The 17,152-nt window shown below is 43.7% G+C and overlaps 1 protein-coding gene across 6 annotated transcripts in view; it reads left to right on the plus strand.

The window, feature by feature from the left end:
- The window catches only part of LOC129711611 (MORN repeat-containing protein 1-like), a 156,634-nt gene that overhangs the window by 32,016 nt on the left and 107,466 nt on the right, over positions 1–17,152 (plus strand). For 5 of the 6 annotated variants that reach the window (XM_055659382.1, XM_055659376.1, XM_055659377.1 and 2 more), the window contains exons 8-10: positions 1,950–2,060; positions 9,609–9,732; positions 12,327–12,487. In XM_055659382.1, coding sequence (XP_055515357.1) covers positions 1,950–2,060; positions 9,609–9,732; positions 12,327–12,487 — 396 coding nt within the window. The remainder of the gene's footprint in view (positions 1–1,949; positions 2,061–9,608; positions 9,733–12,326; positions 12,488–17,152) is intronic. The other variant, XM_055659379.1, reaches the window with a different exon arrangement.

Genomic DNA, 17,152 nt, shown 5'->3' on the forward strand with positions numbered 1-17,152 from the left:
GGATAAGGGGGAAATCCTTTAAAACCGAGATGAGACAAACTTTTTTCACACAGAGAGTGGTGAATCTCTGGAACTCTCTGCCACAGAAGGTAGTTGAGGCCAGTTCATTGGCTATATTTAAGAGGGAGTTAGATGTGGCCCTTGTGGCTAAGGGGATCAGAGGGCATGGAGAGAAGGCAGGTACGGGATACTGAGTTGGATGATCAGCCATGATCATGTTGAATGGCGGTGCAGGCTCCAAGGGTCGAATGGCCTACTCCTGCACCTAATTTCTATATTTCTATGTTTCTATGTAACCAAAAAGGTTGATGAGGGCAAGGCCATGACATTGGACCTCATGGGCTTCAGCAAGGGTTTTGATAAAATTCTGCATGGTAGGTTGCTCTGGAAGGTTAGATCGCATGGGATCTAGGGGGAACTGGCCAAATGGATAGAGAATTGGCATCATAGAAGGAAACAGAGGGTGGTGGTGGAAGGTTGTTTTTCGGACTCGAGGCCTGTGACATTTGTGCCTCGGTGATCGGTGCTGGCCCCATTGTTGTTTGTGGTTCATCTCAACGATTGGGATGAGAATGAACAAGGCACGATTAGTAAGTTTGCAGATGACACTAAAGTGGGTGATATCGTAGATAGTGAAGATAGTTATTATATATTACAGAAGACTCTGGATCAGCTGGGCAGGAGGACTGAGGAATGGCTAATGGAGTTTCATGCAGATTTGCACAACATTTTGCATTTTGGCAAGTCAAACCAGGGCAGGACTTTTACAGCAAATGATTGGCCCTGGGAGGCGTTGTAGAGCAGAGGGCTCTAGGAGAACAGGTACATAGTTTACTGAAAGTGGCAACAGATAGGTAGAGTGTTAAAGAAGGCTTTTGGTACATTGGCCTTCATCAGTCAGGCTATTGAGTAAAGGAGTTGGGACTTTATGTTAGTTCTACAAGACGTTCATCAGGCCACATCTGCAGTACTGTGTTCAGTTTTGGCCATCCTACTGTAGAAAGGATGTCATCAAGATGGATAGGGTTCAGAGAAGATTTACGAGGATGCTGCCAGGACTCAAGGACCTGAGTTATAGGGAGAGATTGGGCAAGCTAGGACTTTATTCCTTGGCGCTTAGGAGGCTGAGGGGTGATATGTGTATAAAATCATGAGGGGAATAGATAGTATGAATGCACAGTCTTTTATCGAGGGCAGCGGAATCAAAAATCAGGGGACATAGGTTTAAGGTGAGAATGGCAAGATTTAACACAAACCTGAGGGGCAACCTTTTTTCTCAGAGTGTGGTGGATATATAGAATGAGCTGCCAGAGGTTTGTTGTTGGGGCGGATACTATAACAGCATTTAAAAACACTTGGACAGGTACGTACAGTATATAGGAAAGGTTCAGAGGGATATAGAATAATACAATGTATTATTGGATTAGGGAAATGTCTATGTATGGGGTTAACCGATCTTCTGGGAGAGCGCTTGGTACTGCGTGACCTTCTGGAGTGTCTGTTTGAGCAAGGCCTAGAGGGCTTGATCAGGCAGATACGAAGATCGAACCCGGGGTAGGATAGGTACAGTAGTTGAACTGTAAATGTGTTTTGTCAAAATAAAGATTAGTTGTTCAAGTGCTTGATTCGGTGATTTTTGAGTGAAACTAGACTGGGGGAAAGCTTAAAACAAGCAATTTACAGTACTACTCTGGCCTACATAAGTCCTGATTTTATGGTTTAACATTGCTTTGTTCATTGCTGTTCTTTGCTGATGGATTAGTTCCATTAATAGTACTAGACCCATCTGCCTTATCCGAAAGTTTTTTGTTCCCATGTTTCTTCCTATAATCAGGACTCGTGACAGATTTGCCTATTTATTGTTTTCAAAATAATCATGCATGTTGCTTGCCAGACAACGTGTGTCTGACTGTGTCTTGCTAATAATGGAATATTTTGTTTTGGAAAAGGTGAAGCTACTAAGCTGGTGATTCTTGGTGAGCCAATACAAGAACTAGTGCAAGGGTCTCCATTTACCATTGAGGTTCAACTGCAAAATAATGAAGGGGAGGTGATGGAAGGTAAGGCGGCTACTATAAAACTTACGCAAAGAATAAATTACAGAACATAGAGTGCAGGGGCGGAAATCGATATCAAAACATGGAGGGTACATGCACACACACACACATGAGGCTTCGGCCGTGGGCCCTGTGGACATTAACATTGGGAGGTGACCTGGTTGGTGACCGACTCCAAACTCCAGCAACAGCAACTTCGTCCACCCTGAATCATGGGGCTTGAATCGGCCCGTTCGTGGGACTTTTCATCGCCCGACGTGGCTTAAAATCGGCTGACGGGGCTTAAACATGGGGAGTCTCAATCGCCTCGATGCAGCAGATTGATTTTAAGCCGTGCCGGGCGATGAAAGGACCCGCGAACGGGCCGATTCAGCCCTTAGAAAGCGTTTGATACCCACTTGAATCTTTCAAAAGATTAATGTGATAAATAACACTTAAACAAATAAAGCTGAAGCAAATAAAGGCAAACAGAAGAACCAACCTTGGAGGGGGGAAGAGAGAGGGAGATGGGAAAAACATACTAAATAACTTGAGTGACCATGAATGAGGGACTTACCTGCCGAATCTCAAAATCCGGATTACAAAACATAGGGGGGGATTGTCCCCCACCTCTCAAAACATGGAGGAGACATGTCCCTCCTGTCGTGTGTTCCCCCCCCCACCGGGGATTTACGCACATGGTGTTGGGAAAATACCACAGTAGTTTCTCGTGTAGCGATGAGAATTTGGTGCAGAAACGTGTTGGGTTTAATCCCTGGCCAAGCCTATTTAATTAATCCAAGTTGATGACAGGTGCATTTGGGCAAGGTATTGTCGATCACTCGAACTCAGAAGAAGGACATTTGCGCGGTGCTGAGAACAGTCAAACTGTAATTCCCACTGTCTCTCCTTCTTCCAGCCCTTAGTTCATTAGATTGCAGACATTCTCATCTGAATTAACACATGAAGAATGGTTAATTGAGTGAAATACCAGGAGAGCTGCTAAATCCATGCAGTCAAATCCCAGTAGATTGAGCATCCTGGGTGCAGAGGCTGTGGAAAAGCTAGGGAAGACCTGCAAGGTTATATTAGAGTTACTGGATTATTTAGTGGGTCAATAACCGAGGGTCTGCGGTTTAGATCCAGGTCAAGGAAATAAAAACACTTTCCTCTGTTCTACTTATCTACTTAGTATAAACCTAACCAGCTCAGGAAAAAAGTACAGTACAGGAATGACCAGGACCGTGTGGAGTTTAGAAAGGATAGCATTTCACACCGCAATTAACAGCAGGCCTCAGAAGCAATGTTTATTGTTGGCCAGTAAACTGAACCAGAGGTGCAATTGTTCTATATGTCTCTTAGGCTGTATTTAATGTTTAATAACATGTATTCAATCTTTAATAGAATGCAGTAACATACTTAAACATTCTTTTGGAAAAGGCTAGACAAGCTGAGAGGTGAGAGTGAATCAGCCATTTTGTCCCATTTTTGGGCTCTGCATATCTGGACGTCATGCACAGCAGCCTGCAGCAGATGACCCAATTTCACATCCTTTAAATGCACAAGGAGTACCAGAATGAGCAAGTCTCCAGTTTAATTTATTTCACAGACAGCAAATGTTTGCTAATGGCTAAGACCTGTCAGTAGCAACATTGGTTTCCCACTAGCAAAACTGATCCAAACCAAACCCAAACTGACAGGCTGGCTGGCTGGCAACAAAAGAGCAATTTTTGGGAGGAACAAACTGTCAGACTATGTGAACATTTCCTGCAAATGTCTGCCTTCAAGAGCTCTGGAAGGACTTGATGCTGATCTAGCTTTAAATTACTGTGCCAGTGCCTGATGTATAATATGCAGAGTAGTGTTCAATTTATGGGCAATTGTGGGCAGATAATGCCCATGTCACGTGTACGGTGAATTAGATCACACGTCTAGAGCGCAAACTAATACAGAGGGTGAAGGCAAGGCTCCTATTCCATCCAGCATAGAACTAAACCATACAAACCCGAGCTTTGAACTGGATTAAATCAAAAAGAAAGAGTGCACATGGGTGTGTCTAATGAGGCAAGAGTTCAGCAATGATTCCTGTCGTGATAGAATTTCCAGCTGACAATCTATGTTGCCATGGAAGAGGAAGCTAATTCGGAGTAACAAATACATGGAATGTTTGTAGCTAAATAATAGGAGGAAAGAAGCAGATAAGGCTCTATTATTTTATCTGTAAACTGATCCTCAAAGCCATCAGATTGGAGCTGACAAAGTTTGTACCAAAGTTGCCAACTTGGAAGGACAAGAAACAGACATCCAGCCAAGGAGACAAATATGAATCCAAAAGAAGTTAAAGGGAAGATAGACACAAAAAGTTGGAGTAACTCAGCGGGTCAGACAGGAGAAAAGGAATAGGTGACGTTTCGGGTCGGGACCCTTCTTCAGACTGAGAGTCAGTGGAAAGGGAAACGAGATATATTTAGCGGTGATTATGGAGCGATATAGAACAATGAATAAAAGATACACAAAAAAGTAACGATGATAAAGGAAACCGGCCATTGTTCGCTGTGGGTTAGGTGAAAATGAGCTACAGACTCTAAAACTCATCAGGACGACAATGAAACTAGTACAACAACCAGGGTGGGGGAGGCACGGAGAGAGAGAGGGGATGCAAGGGTTACTTGAAGTTAGAGAAATCAATATTCACCTCTGGATTGTGAGCTGCTCAAGCGAAATATGAGGTGCTGTTCCTCCAATTTGCGTTTGGCCTCACTCTGATAATGGAGGAGGCCCAGGACGGATGTATCAGTGTGGGATTGGGGAGGGGAGTTAAATTGTTTGGCAACCTGGAGATTACGTAATCCCAGGCAGCATGAGCGAAGTTAAAGAGAGTGCACCCAAGAAAAGCAGGAATGTGAGACAGTAAAACTAATACAAATTTGGTAGTGTAATGAAAGATTAAAATTGAGAAAAAGTTCAAAAACAACGCATTGCAATAGATTAGCCAAAACTCAAAATCCAGAAAATGTGAAGATAGGAAGTGAAGATTAAAAACTTTTAAAAAGCGCAGACAGAGCATATGTAGGAATGTCAGAGAGGCTGCTATGGACTGGTGTTTGTTCAGCTGTATTATAGAGATGAGACAATAAACAGGGCCCGCAGAGACAGTGCTTACTATAGACTGGCACTTATCCAGCTTGTTAGAGAAAGAGCTTGCAAATGGAGCCTGCAGAGACACATCTCCCCATAGGCTGATGGTAGTGTGCTTTGTTTGTAGATGGACTAAAAAGAAAGTAGGACCCCCCTTGAAATAGGTTGACTATAGCGTCCTGCTTGTCCAAGTGTAATAAAGTGATATACATTTGACAGTTCTGCCCTCTGTTGATGCAAACCAGAACAAAGTCTATGTAATAAAGGTGTGCTAGGGAGTGGCTACACCAAAAATATTTTCTGCATGCTGAACTGACTTGCGCTATGTGGAGAGAAATGATGAAAGCTTTCCCTGGGGCACAAAGAGACAGCAAGCAAATTTATGTGTTGGTTGATTGACTACAATGCTAAACTATTTCTTTAAAACACTAGGAGGAGCTGATTTTCATTATTTGGCAATGATTCTGGGGCCACGTTGCTCCCATTGCTATATATGTCATTTACTTTAGATTTTCATCTCCTATCACCAGTCCTCCCTAGATTCAGAGAACTCCGCCCTGCAATTAGTATTTATGCAAAGGGTAAACATTTGGGGACTGAATTTTATCAGCCTTTGACCTAGCAGTGTGCAGGTGCTACAGGCCTGCACGGGAAGGTCGACGCTCCCGCCCCCACGAGTCTCGGGCAGATGGGGCTCGACAGCCTGGGAAGGCAGTCCATCTAGGAGAGGAAAAACTGATTTATAACCTTCACTGCCTTGTGGCTATATCCAATCATGGAAAAGGCTCTTGGAGTAAACCTCAAGAAAATCTGTAGTCGGAACCCCTAAGGCAGTTCGTCGTTGTCTACAACCTCGCTCTGGCAGTTCCTGCACTGGTGCCAAACTGTAACGGCCCTGCTGTTCCTTTCGATCGATCAGCGACGTGGAGAGGGGGGACGTGCTGCATGGGCAACAACCGGTCCTCCATATGACATTGCCCAGGCTTGCATCTGACCACCCATCGCCTGCAAACTAGGATGCATCACCTATGGTCAGTCATGACCGAAGGGGGCCTACTACTACTACTGACCTAGCAGGTGGTATTTACATCATCTCTAATTCATTTAGAATGACTGAAGATCAAAACTGGCCCCAGAGGTCAGGGCAGGAGAAGCATAAATAGACCTCAAAGACCCAGGAATGAAAGAGCAGGGAGGGAGGGCTTTTAAGATTGGGAGTGGGTAATGTGTTGGTGAGTAGTGAGCAGTGTTCGTTTCAGCAGTGAGCTGGTGCTCTCTCCTGAAACGGTGCCATGTGGCTATTTAATGAGACCAGGTCTTAGCTTTAACACAAAGTGCTGGAGTAACTCAGCAGGTCAGGCAGCATCTCTAGAAAAAGGATGGGTGATGTTTCAGAAGAACGACATTGACCCGAAACGTCACCCATCCTTTTTCTCCAGAGATGCTGCATGACCCGCTGAGTTACTCCAGCACTTTGTGTCTATCTTTGGTATAAACCAGCGTCTGCAGTTCTTTGTTTCTACACCAGGACTTAGCTTATTCTTTTCAAGTATTCTGTGGTAACTGGTGATGTGGTGCTCACATAGAAGGGTGAGTTGGAAGGTGTTGGGACAATCAGTCATCAAGGGCTGACACTGAGAAAAGTAGGAGGGGAGAAAATAAGGTGTAAAGAATCAAATTTAATAAATCCTTCTTTGATTTATTTGATGCCAATGGCTCAGCTCCAGGTGCTGGGCAACATTCCAGCTTCAATAATATCTGTTAACAGCTTTGAATCAGGTTGGGTAGCTTGAGTAAAACATTTTTGTAGCATTCAGTTGGGTAACCAGGAAAGTGACTCAAATGCGCAGTAAAATCTCCCTCCAGTGATCTCCCCGTGCCAAAATATTTGGAAGTGGATGGAGCTTTATTCCCCTCACAGCTATCTTTGGGAAGAAGAGAGGCGGCCAGCTTTTCTTGTATTTCCTTTTGGCAGGCACAAGTCTCTGATGTTATAACATTCACTGTGGAAGTTATAAAATGCCTAGTTAATCAGCTCGTGATCAGGTGACCAACCCATCTGTTGCCCATATAATAGCAGCAATAACTTGAGACTATTGTTGTGACAACAGATACCTGGAAACACTCGGCTGATGGCTTCAAACTGAAAAATCCTCAAGAATCTTGCAAGTTCGCAGATGTTATATTCCAGCTGTGCATAATAATTTATTGCTTTCTTGTTGCTATGCCAACCAAAATATCTGTAAGAAAAATACTTGATTTATTTTTTTTATTTTTTGGGTAATAAATGTCTCGCACTCATTTTCAGTTCTCTTTCTGTCGGGGCTGTTCAACCTCGCCCATCCACAACCACTGCCATCTTCAAAAGCTAACTGGATACCTTGTGGTAGCTGGGCGCCCTGGATATGGAACAGTTCCAGAGCAGTCAGGTCTCTTGTACTGAGTTAGAGGTGGGGGCAGTGGCTGGGTGGCTAAAGTGGTCTCTGTGGCTCAGGCCTGGGAGGAAAATATCTGCCAGAGTTTCCACTCGTGGCCCCTGCTGGGAAGTTGATGTGTGCTTGTGTACTAGACTGTGAAACAGGCTCAGCTGTAACCCCTCTTAGTTTAGAGATACAGCGCAGAAACAGGCCCTTCAGCCCACCGAGTCCGCACCAACCAGCGATCCCTGCATATTAACACAAGCCTACACATACTAGGGATAATTTACACTTATATCAAGTATACAAACCCGCCAATTAACCTACAAACCTGTAGGACCTACAAACGTGAACGTCTTTGCATTGTGGGATGGCGGCGTCAGAGATGGCAGCCTCGCCTACAGTCTCTTTGTCTTTTCATCTTTTTTGTTATTTTTAGTGTGTTAATGTTCTATGGTTTGTGTTATGTGGGGGTGGGTCGTGGGAAACTTTTTTTCAATTTCTTACCTTGCCGTAGATGAATTTTTTTTCCGGATCGTACCTCTGGTCACTCTGCGGCCTAACATCATGGAGCTGGCGGCCTTGCGTAAGACTGACTTTGAGCCCCACCGTGGGGCCGTGGACTTGCCATCGGAGCCTGCGATCCCTTGCTTGGGATCGATGCTCCAACCACGGCCTGCGGATTTCAACATCAAGGAGCTCGCAGTCTCGGGAAGAGACTGATGTCGGGAAGCTCCAAGCCGCAGGAGGCTCGACCAGCTCCGACTCGGGAATCCGATCACCCGGCACGGGGTGCTGATATCCCCCCCGATGTGGGAACTTGATCGGCCCCATGTGGAGGGCTCGACCTCCGGTGGCGGGAGCCACTATCGACCCGAAAATGGAAGGGTCGAGTGCCCCGACCGCGGGAGAACAAAGAAGGGGAGAAGATTGAACTTTTTTTGCTTTTCATCACAGTGAGGAAGGTGGGGGAGTTGCTGTGGTGGATGTTAATGTTAATATTTTACTTGGGAGTCTTATTGCTTTTTATTGGTATGACTATGGCAATCTGAATTTCACTGTACCTTAATTGGTACATGTAACAATAAACTGACCTTGAAGCCTTGAAGCCTAAGATCTCGGAGAAAACCCACGTGGTCATGGGGAGAACGTACAAACTCCATACAGACAGCATCCATAGTCGAGATTGAACCTTGTTCCCCGGCGCTGCAAGCGCTGTCAGCAACTCTACCGCAGCACCACCATGCCACCCTCTTCTCTGACTAATATCCCCACTTATGCCCCACCAATGTCAAAACACTGACAAACTTATGAAAATAGAGGGGGTGGAGAAAATGAGTAGTGAGAATTCACAATGACAGCTTTTTTGTATTGGTATACTACTTTTTGCAGTTCTGTATTTAAAAAAATGTAGATCAGAGAATGAATATTCCACAGTTGTTGGAACAGATGAGTCAGCGGGTACTTGGGGGGGGGGGGGGGGGGGGGGGGGGGGTTTGTAAAACAAGAGGAGGTGGGCAAATTAACAATTTTTTGTTGAACTCAATTTAAGAATGTGACTCTTTGTATGTGATCTGCTTTGGAATACAAAGATTGCCTTTTAGAAGGAGATGTTAAATAGCCTTCTAAAACTCTCCGAGCTTGTAATGTGATTCAGATGTTTGCATGACCTCATAAACCAGGAGCGTCCAAACTTTTGTCTTTAGTACATGGAGCCTTGGGGCCCATGTATTAGGTTTAAATCAATGTCCCTATTAATTCCCATATTCCCAGATATTACTTATATTACAGACCCTGCTTTTCTCATTTAGGTTTACTCCTGCATTGAGACAATCGACCATTTTCATGAAATTCAAACTGATCCAGAAGACCGATTTAAAGCAGATTTGTCAGAGTACAAGACATCTTTATATATTGGGAGCTAAATTCTCTCTAATCTGTCATTTGCTCCTACAACAAAGAGGACTGATTGGAAAGACAGTACTTTTAATGCTGATGAGATTTTGTCTCCTTTTAGCTGAAAATGGACGACTATTACAGATTTGGGCCGGAGTGAAGCACATTCAACTTTCCCCAAATTTTAGCACCACGTCACTAGAGCTTCCAGAGGATACGGAAGAACCACTTATTGAAACACCATAGTAAGTGTTCTGGCTCATGATGTAATTCAAAATTGCCTCACCATAACTCTTTGACGGTGGACTTTACCTGACTTTCCCCTTGTCACGAAAGTACAATTATCAATGAGTTACCAATTCTCAATGAGTTACAGTCGAAGTTGCAGCTCTTCAAGTGTAAATCTAGAAAAAAATGATTTCCCTCGATTAGCCCAGGGACCTTTAATTGATGCATTGGTCTGTACTAGTCAACACAGAAAAAAGCAGGTACATAAACCATCAGGAGAGGCTGCAATTTAAATCACTGCTACTTGCAATTCAGTAAGTAATTGCCTGTTTCCAGAATAAAGAATTCATATAAAATGCCCTCTGTTCAAGACAAGTGAGGTTACTCAACGTGCTATTTTTTTGTGAACTCATTGTTGAACATAGGGTGATGAGCTAACTGTATGTATTGATTGACTACTAATCCCAATGGTGACAAGGCCCTTGTGAGTTTGAGTCCCCCATTTAAAGCCAGACAACTGTGAGCATTGACCAAGATTTATAGAGTATGGGATTTCTTGGGGTTTTAGAACTGTACAGTATGGCAAGTGGCCCTTCGGTCCATCTCAAGTTGCTGAATCGAGCTAGCGACTACAGAAGATAAATGTGAATTTAACAACAAATCCATCTCTTGGGCCTTCACACATCAACACCATTGTTGAACTTCAAGGGCCCTATTCTCTCCCTAGTTACTTTTTCTCTGTTAATATACGACATTTTTCTTTGGATTCTCCGTTACTTCACCTGCCACAGCTATCTCGTGTTCTCTTTTTTCCCCTTCGGATTTCTCTCGTGTGTATACGTACACCCGCTATACTCCCTCAAAGGATTTCATTTGATTCCGAAGCTGACTACACCTGACATACGTCACCTCCGTTTTCTTGACCAGAGCCTCAATATCTCTTGTCCTCCAGGCTCCCTACTCCTTCCAGCCTTGCCCTTCACTCTAATAAGAACATGCTGGCCCTGAGTTCTTGCTATCTCACTTTTAAAAGCCCCCCACTTATCCGATGTCCCTTTACCTGAAAACAGCCTCCCCCAATCCTGTGAAACATAAAATTATGGTCACACCCCCACGGACACTTCAGTCATCTATCCTGCCTTATTTCCCAAGAGGAGGTCAAGTTTTGCCCATTCTCTATAAGAGACGTCTACATAGTGATTGAGAACGTTTTCCTGAACACATTTAACAAACTCCACCCGATCTTAGGCCTTACCACAATAGCAGTCCCAGTTGATATTTGGAAAGTTAAAATGTATCACTATTACAACTCTATTATTCTTGCAGCTATCTATAATCTTCTGACAAATGACCTCATCTAACTCTTGCTGACTTTTAGGGGGGGCGTATAGTGCAACAGCAACATAATGATTTCCCCCTTCTTATTCTTCAATTCCACCCATACACTGTAGCCTCACTGGATTATCCCCCAGGAATATCCTCTCTAAGTACAGCTGTGATGTTCTCCCCAATCTAAAACACAACTCCCCCCCTTTCTCCTACCTCCACCTCTATCCCTCCTGTATCATTTATACCTCAGAACATTGAGCTACCAGTCTTGTCCCTTCCTCAGCCATGTTTCTGTAATAGTTATGCTATGGACAGTCCCACTTACCTATCCATGCCCTTGACTGTCGGGCCTCTTGCATTAAAATAAATGCAGTTCAAACTATCAGTCTTTCCTCGTTCCTGACCATACTCCTTCCTATTCTGTCTACTGACCTTAACATGTATTTGCCTCAACCTTTTCATCTGCCTAACTATTGCTTTGGGTCCCACCATCCTGTCAGACCAATTTCAATCCCACCTCCCCCCAGGGTACCTCTAGTAAATCTCCCTGTCAGGATCTCCCGACCACCCCTTCAGCTCAGGTGCTATCTTTCTCTCCTGTACAGGTTACCACTACCACAAAAGAGGTCCTGGTGCTTCAAAAACCCAAAACCCTAGCCCCTGCACCACTCCTCAGCCATGCTAATCCGCCCATTCCTCCTCACAAGAGAGACACAAAAAGCTGCAGTAACTCAGCGGGTCAGACTGAACAAAGGTCTTGACCCGAAACATCACCTATTCCTTTTCTCCAGGGATGCTGTCTGACCCGCTGAGTTATTCCAGCTATTTGGTTTAAACCAGCATCTGTATTTCCTTCCTACATATTCCTACTCTCACTCTGGAACTACCTCATTGGACCATAGTGCATTTCTCTTCACCAGTACCTTTCTTATGTTCCTAAGACCAATTGGCAATAACACTGAGGAATGCACTTTCAGTTGGAGCTTCATCACTGGCACATTTTAATGGACCTTCTGATCAATGGCCAAAAGCTACATCAAATCCGAGGTTTGCATACCTTTTCTCTTGATGAATCCCACAATAATAGCTGGATAACCTGAGTGGAAAGTTATCTTTTGTGTGACTGGCTAGCTTGCTGGAGGCAGACACCAGCTTGTTTATTTCCCACTCAGCCACATCCAAACGCAGTATTGGAATTCCTTCTGTATTAGTGTGGTGAGATTCATAAAGTAGGGAAATGTTTGTGACTAAAATTTCTAATTATTGTTCTTTGTTTACACAGTGGTTACAATGCCATCAGCTATCCCCTGGTGGAATATGTGCCAGATTTAGACAAAATTGCGTCAACTGAGTCTGAAATTATGAAAATCAAAGATATCGAAGGGAGTGGTTCAAAGCTGGATTTCGTTGCAGCAACTGGAAGCGTTAATCGCTCATTGAATGGTAAGAACTTCTTCTTCTTATCGAGTTCACACACAAGATTAGAAGTGTGTTCAGCCAGAGCTGAACACACTTCTTGGCATCTGCATACATTGGTGTTTGCCTTGTGCTTCTTGTGCTTCTTGTGCGTGGTGGTGGAAAGATGGGTGCAAACAGGGCCGCGACGTGAACGCTCTTTCCTTGACCCCATGGTAAGAGCCAAAATCACATAGATCATTGCACAGTAAGAGCAGATAAACATGAACAGTCACAACGTCCAGGTCTACACTGGAGGTCCTGCTGAGCTAGCTACTCTGAGCTAAGCTAGCATGCTCCACTGAGGATACCATAATTTGTGGCTGGGGCCTATATGCAGTGCTGGGATCACGCTGAATCCACTGACAGGCTTGGCCCTATCAGACGCTAACTGCTGTTCACACAGATCTATAGCAAGATCCAAGATGGATATACCAGGGATCCATCCATGAGCCTTAGCGCTCTATTATCTTTACCAAAGGACGCATCATTCAGGTATTATCCCAGATAATCCCTGCAATAATTCAACATTATGCCTTAGCCACATGCTGTTCCTAGTCAGGGCTCCAGTAGGCATCCCTGGATAACAAAGTGGGGAGGGATATCCCACAGTAACGACCAACCATTACTGTATCATGTGCCACCTTCGCCATCACCAAGAGTCCTTGCTTGTCTTCTGTACACTTCACGAGGAGCAAGGGTCTCGTCCCCGAAACGTCACCCATTCCTTCTCTCCAGAGATGCTGCCTGTCCCGCTGAGTTACTCCAGCTCTTTGTGTCTACCTTGTGTTCACTGTATTAGTCAGTCATCAAGATAGGAATAAGTACACCAGATTCAGTGAGTAATGGCTGTAAGCATTTGTGTTTTTTTGTCTTTCACTTGTTCGTTCCTTTCCCACTACTAATTTTGAATAATCAGCTTTTATTTAAGACTTTCAGCGGTAAGGTCACCATTACTAGGGTTACTCGTGTGCTTGGTATTTTTTCTTCAGTTATTGAACACCATGATTATTCAAAGTAACATAGAACAATTCCACTCCATTTGTAAGTTTAGGTTGATTATTGTCACCAGTACTGAGGTACAGTGAAAGGCTTTGTTTTGCTAAAGCTTTATTATCCAAACTGATCAAATAAACCATACATAGATAAAATCAGTTCAAACTCAAGTGCAAAACATAGAGCAAAGGGAAAGATACAGAGTGCAGAATATAGTTCTCAGCATTGTAGCACCTTGTAGCATCTGTACCTTAGATAAAGTCCAATGTTCTCAATGGGATATAAGTGAATCGAACAGTACCCTAGCTTATGGAAGGCCTGTTCAGAAGCCTGGAAGCAGAGCAGTTCTGAGTCTGGTGGAGTCTGCCAGAAGGAAGTGTGGAGTTGAAATAATGATTGGGGTGGGACAAGTCTTTGATTATGTTGGCTCCTTTTTCGAGGCAACTTGAAGTGTAGATGGAATCAATGGTGGGAAGTCTGCTCTGTGTGATGGACTACAACATATTATGCGTCACTTACTGCAGCTTTTGAAATGTTGCTATGCACAATAATACTTCTGCATTTGCCTAATTAGTTTAGTTTAGAGCTACAGCATAGAATCGGGACCTTTGGCCTACGGAGTCCACACTGATCACCAATCACCTGTTCAAACTAGCTCTGTTATCTCACTTTCCCTACAAACTAGGGGTAATTTATAGAGGAAAATTAACCTACCAACCCGCACATCTTTGGAATTTGGGAGGAAACCAGAGCACCTGGAGGATATCCACATGGTTGCAGGGAGAGCGTGCAAACTCCACACAAACAGCACCTGAGGTCAGGATCGAACCCTAGTCTCTGGTACTGCGATGCATCAGCTCTACCAGCTGCGCCACTGTGCCTCCCTGAATACTAATAGTAAGTCAATTCTCGTAAACTAAATCACTTTAGGATAGTCTGATGTGATACAGCACTAGAGATGTAGAAGTCAGTTTCTATTAGAGAAATAAGCAGTTCTCAAAGTAATTTTAAATGGACCTTTTCAGATCTGTTGAAAGCATCCGATTTACACATCTGATTTGGATGCAGTAGTCACTGCTTTAGGTTTTAACTTTAGTATCATGCATGTCTGAGGTGCAGACGATTTACGGGTTTTCATATATCCCACTGTGCCAGTATTCAACAGCAAAGTGGCAAATTTCTGATCCCTTTGGCAAAGTGGGCTCTTCATCAGCATGTGTTACTGAAATGAGTGTCAGAGCATTGCTATCTCTGGTGTAAAAAAAAACTGCAGCGCCCATCACAACTTTACCAAATAAGTCAAAGATTAAAAGGTGTATATTTATTGTTGTCTCCTGGCTGAGTGCAATTGTAAGATCTGTGCCTTGTTCAAAAATTCCTTCCCTTTTTCTTTCCAAAAATCTCCCCATAATCTTGTTGCTCCCAGTGATTGTAACCCCATTCAACTGCTCGGATTTCACGGCAAGCCTTCAACTCTGACCTTTTGCTCAGCTCTGATTTCCATTGATCCAATGTGGGGGAATTCTTGACCCAATTCTGGAATTCCTTCTCAATTCCTTCGTTTCTCTGACATGTTGCTTCTCACCTCCTTCAGGATGCAACCTGGTCCCTTTCAGTTCCACTGCTCTAATATCTCATGTCTCTAGTGGACACAATATTTAATGTCTCTCAGTGTCAAAATATAATGGTCCTATGAGATTTGTGGGTCTTTTACTACAATACTAAATACAAGTAATTACGAACAAAACAGGCTGGTTCTTAAGATCGTAGCACCCAGCCCTACCCTGTACTTTACAATTTGTTTGCAAGGAGATATTACCATTACTCATCCATTAAATGGTTAAAAACTCTTTGAAAATGCTTTCCTGTGATTAGCATCTGATTTAAACATGGAGAACCAAATATGGACGGATATATTTTCTGTCCACTATCACCTCTGGTGGGTAATCCTGTGAAGAGGGACATTAGTTAGGCATCCATTACATCAACCTCCACCAACTTGCTGTTATCTGGAACTAGATGCTAGCAAATCGGAAATCTAGCCTTTGGCATCTTGTGCAGGTCCACAATGTTCCATGCATCTGTGACTCCAACCACCTACACTCCCCATCACATGTTTATTTAAAACTGCTACCCAGTGGTCTCAGCAGGCATATTGAGCTTACTCCCCGATGATTGTTAATTACTTAGCTTTCAAAAATCCTTTGAGCAAACTGATCCTGCATCACAAATAAGACAAGTTTAAAAATGTATACAAAGATGGCTTATTACTGATTGTGGCTGTGTCAGACTTGCACTTGAAGCATCCTGCACTCTTGGCGGTACTGTGTGGTAGAATGACAGCATTTTGCCCAGACATTTACACAGCCACTTGAACTAAATGCAACTTTAAAAAGTTTACATTTTCCCTGATGATTTCAATTTAATGAATGGAGTGCAAGTGAGTGGTGGAGGGAAGGACTCCTACTTTCTGACCAGATGGTGCAAATGCAGTTAGGGGAACAAATCAGCCATAACATGGTTAGATGAATGATAAGGTTTCAGCAGCTGAATGGAGACATAAGGAACTGCAGATGCTGAAATCTTAAGCAAAAAGCAAAGTGCTGGAGGAACCTAGCGGGTCAGGCAGCACTGGTGGAGGCAGTGGATGGACGATGTTTCGGGTCGGGACTCTTCTTTAGACTGTTGGCATAGTGAGGAGAAGGCTGGAAAAGAAAGATAGGGGCAGAACAAAGCCTGGTCAGTATTAGGTGGGGAAAGGTGAGAATGGGTGGTTGATTGGCAGAGGAATGCTTAACTGCTGTTCCAAAGTTTCTATCCATCATGACCCACTTCCATATTTATCAAATCTCCATGTCCTAACACATACCATGGAGATTTGATAAATATGAAGCTCAGGAGTGTGAACAGGCAGAATGCTGTGCTAGCCTGAGAGCTGTGTGTGGCTGGCATGTGGTGCAAAGCTGTGTATGTATGTCTGCATCATCATAGCTTGTCTGGGGGCTGTGTGTCTGGCCTGCTGCTGATGAGCGAGTGGGAAGACAAGGTTGAGTTAACATGCATTGGCGTTGCCTCTGAAGTTCATTTTGTTTCAACATCGTGGCACCATAACCTACCCTGTGCCCACATAAAAGGGTACCCGAGACACACATGGGAAAAAAAAAAGAATTTGCAAATGCATAACACCTTTCATGTCCTCAGGATGAAAGTGTCTTTGAAACTGTGGTTAGTCACTGTTGTATTTTAGGAACATATCTTATGGTCTAATATTTTGCTGAAGGTTTTCACACGATGCTCCCCAATGTAAGAGTATTTAACTCCACAGAGATTTTATGAACTGACTAATTAACAGTTACCATTTGATCTGCCATTACGGAGCTGTAATGGCTTACCTGAATCTGCCCTACCTTTGCTCCCTATGGGCTCCTCCATAACAGCCCCAGTCCTCTGTTGTGAGAACCTGGAGGGTTTTTAATAGGAAACTGAATGTGAAACGTGGCACTAAACATGTCCTAGCATATGCCAGAGTGTGGGGATGTTTAGCATCACAGCGGTGAGTGAGAAAAATAATTGGTAATTAGCCCTGCTGAAGGCTGGAGTCATTTTTTCACCACACCAGCCTTTAAAACAAACAAAGCCAGAGTGTAATTAAATAAA

Source organism: Leucoraja erinacea, chromosome 30 (genome assembly GCF_028641065.1).
Source record: "Leucoraja erinacea ecotype New England chromosome 30, Leri_hhj_1, whole genome shotgun sequence".
In the NCBI taxonomy this organism is placed as follows: Eukaryota; Metazoa; Chordata; class Chondrichthyes; order Rajiformes; family Rajidae; genus Leucoraja; species Leucoraja erinaceus.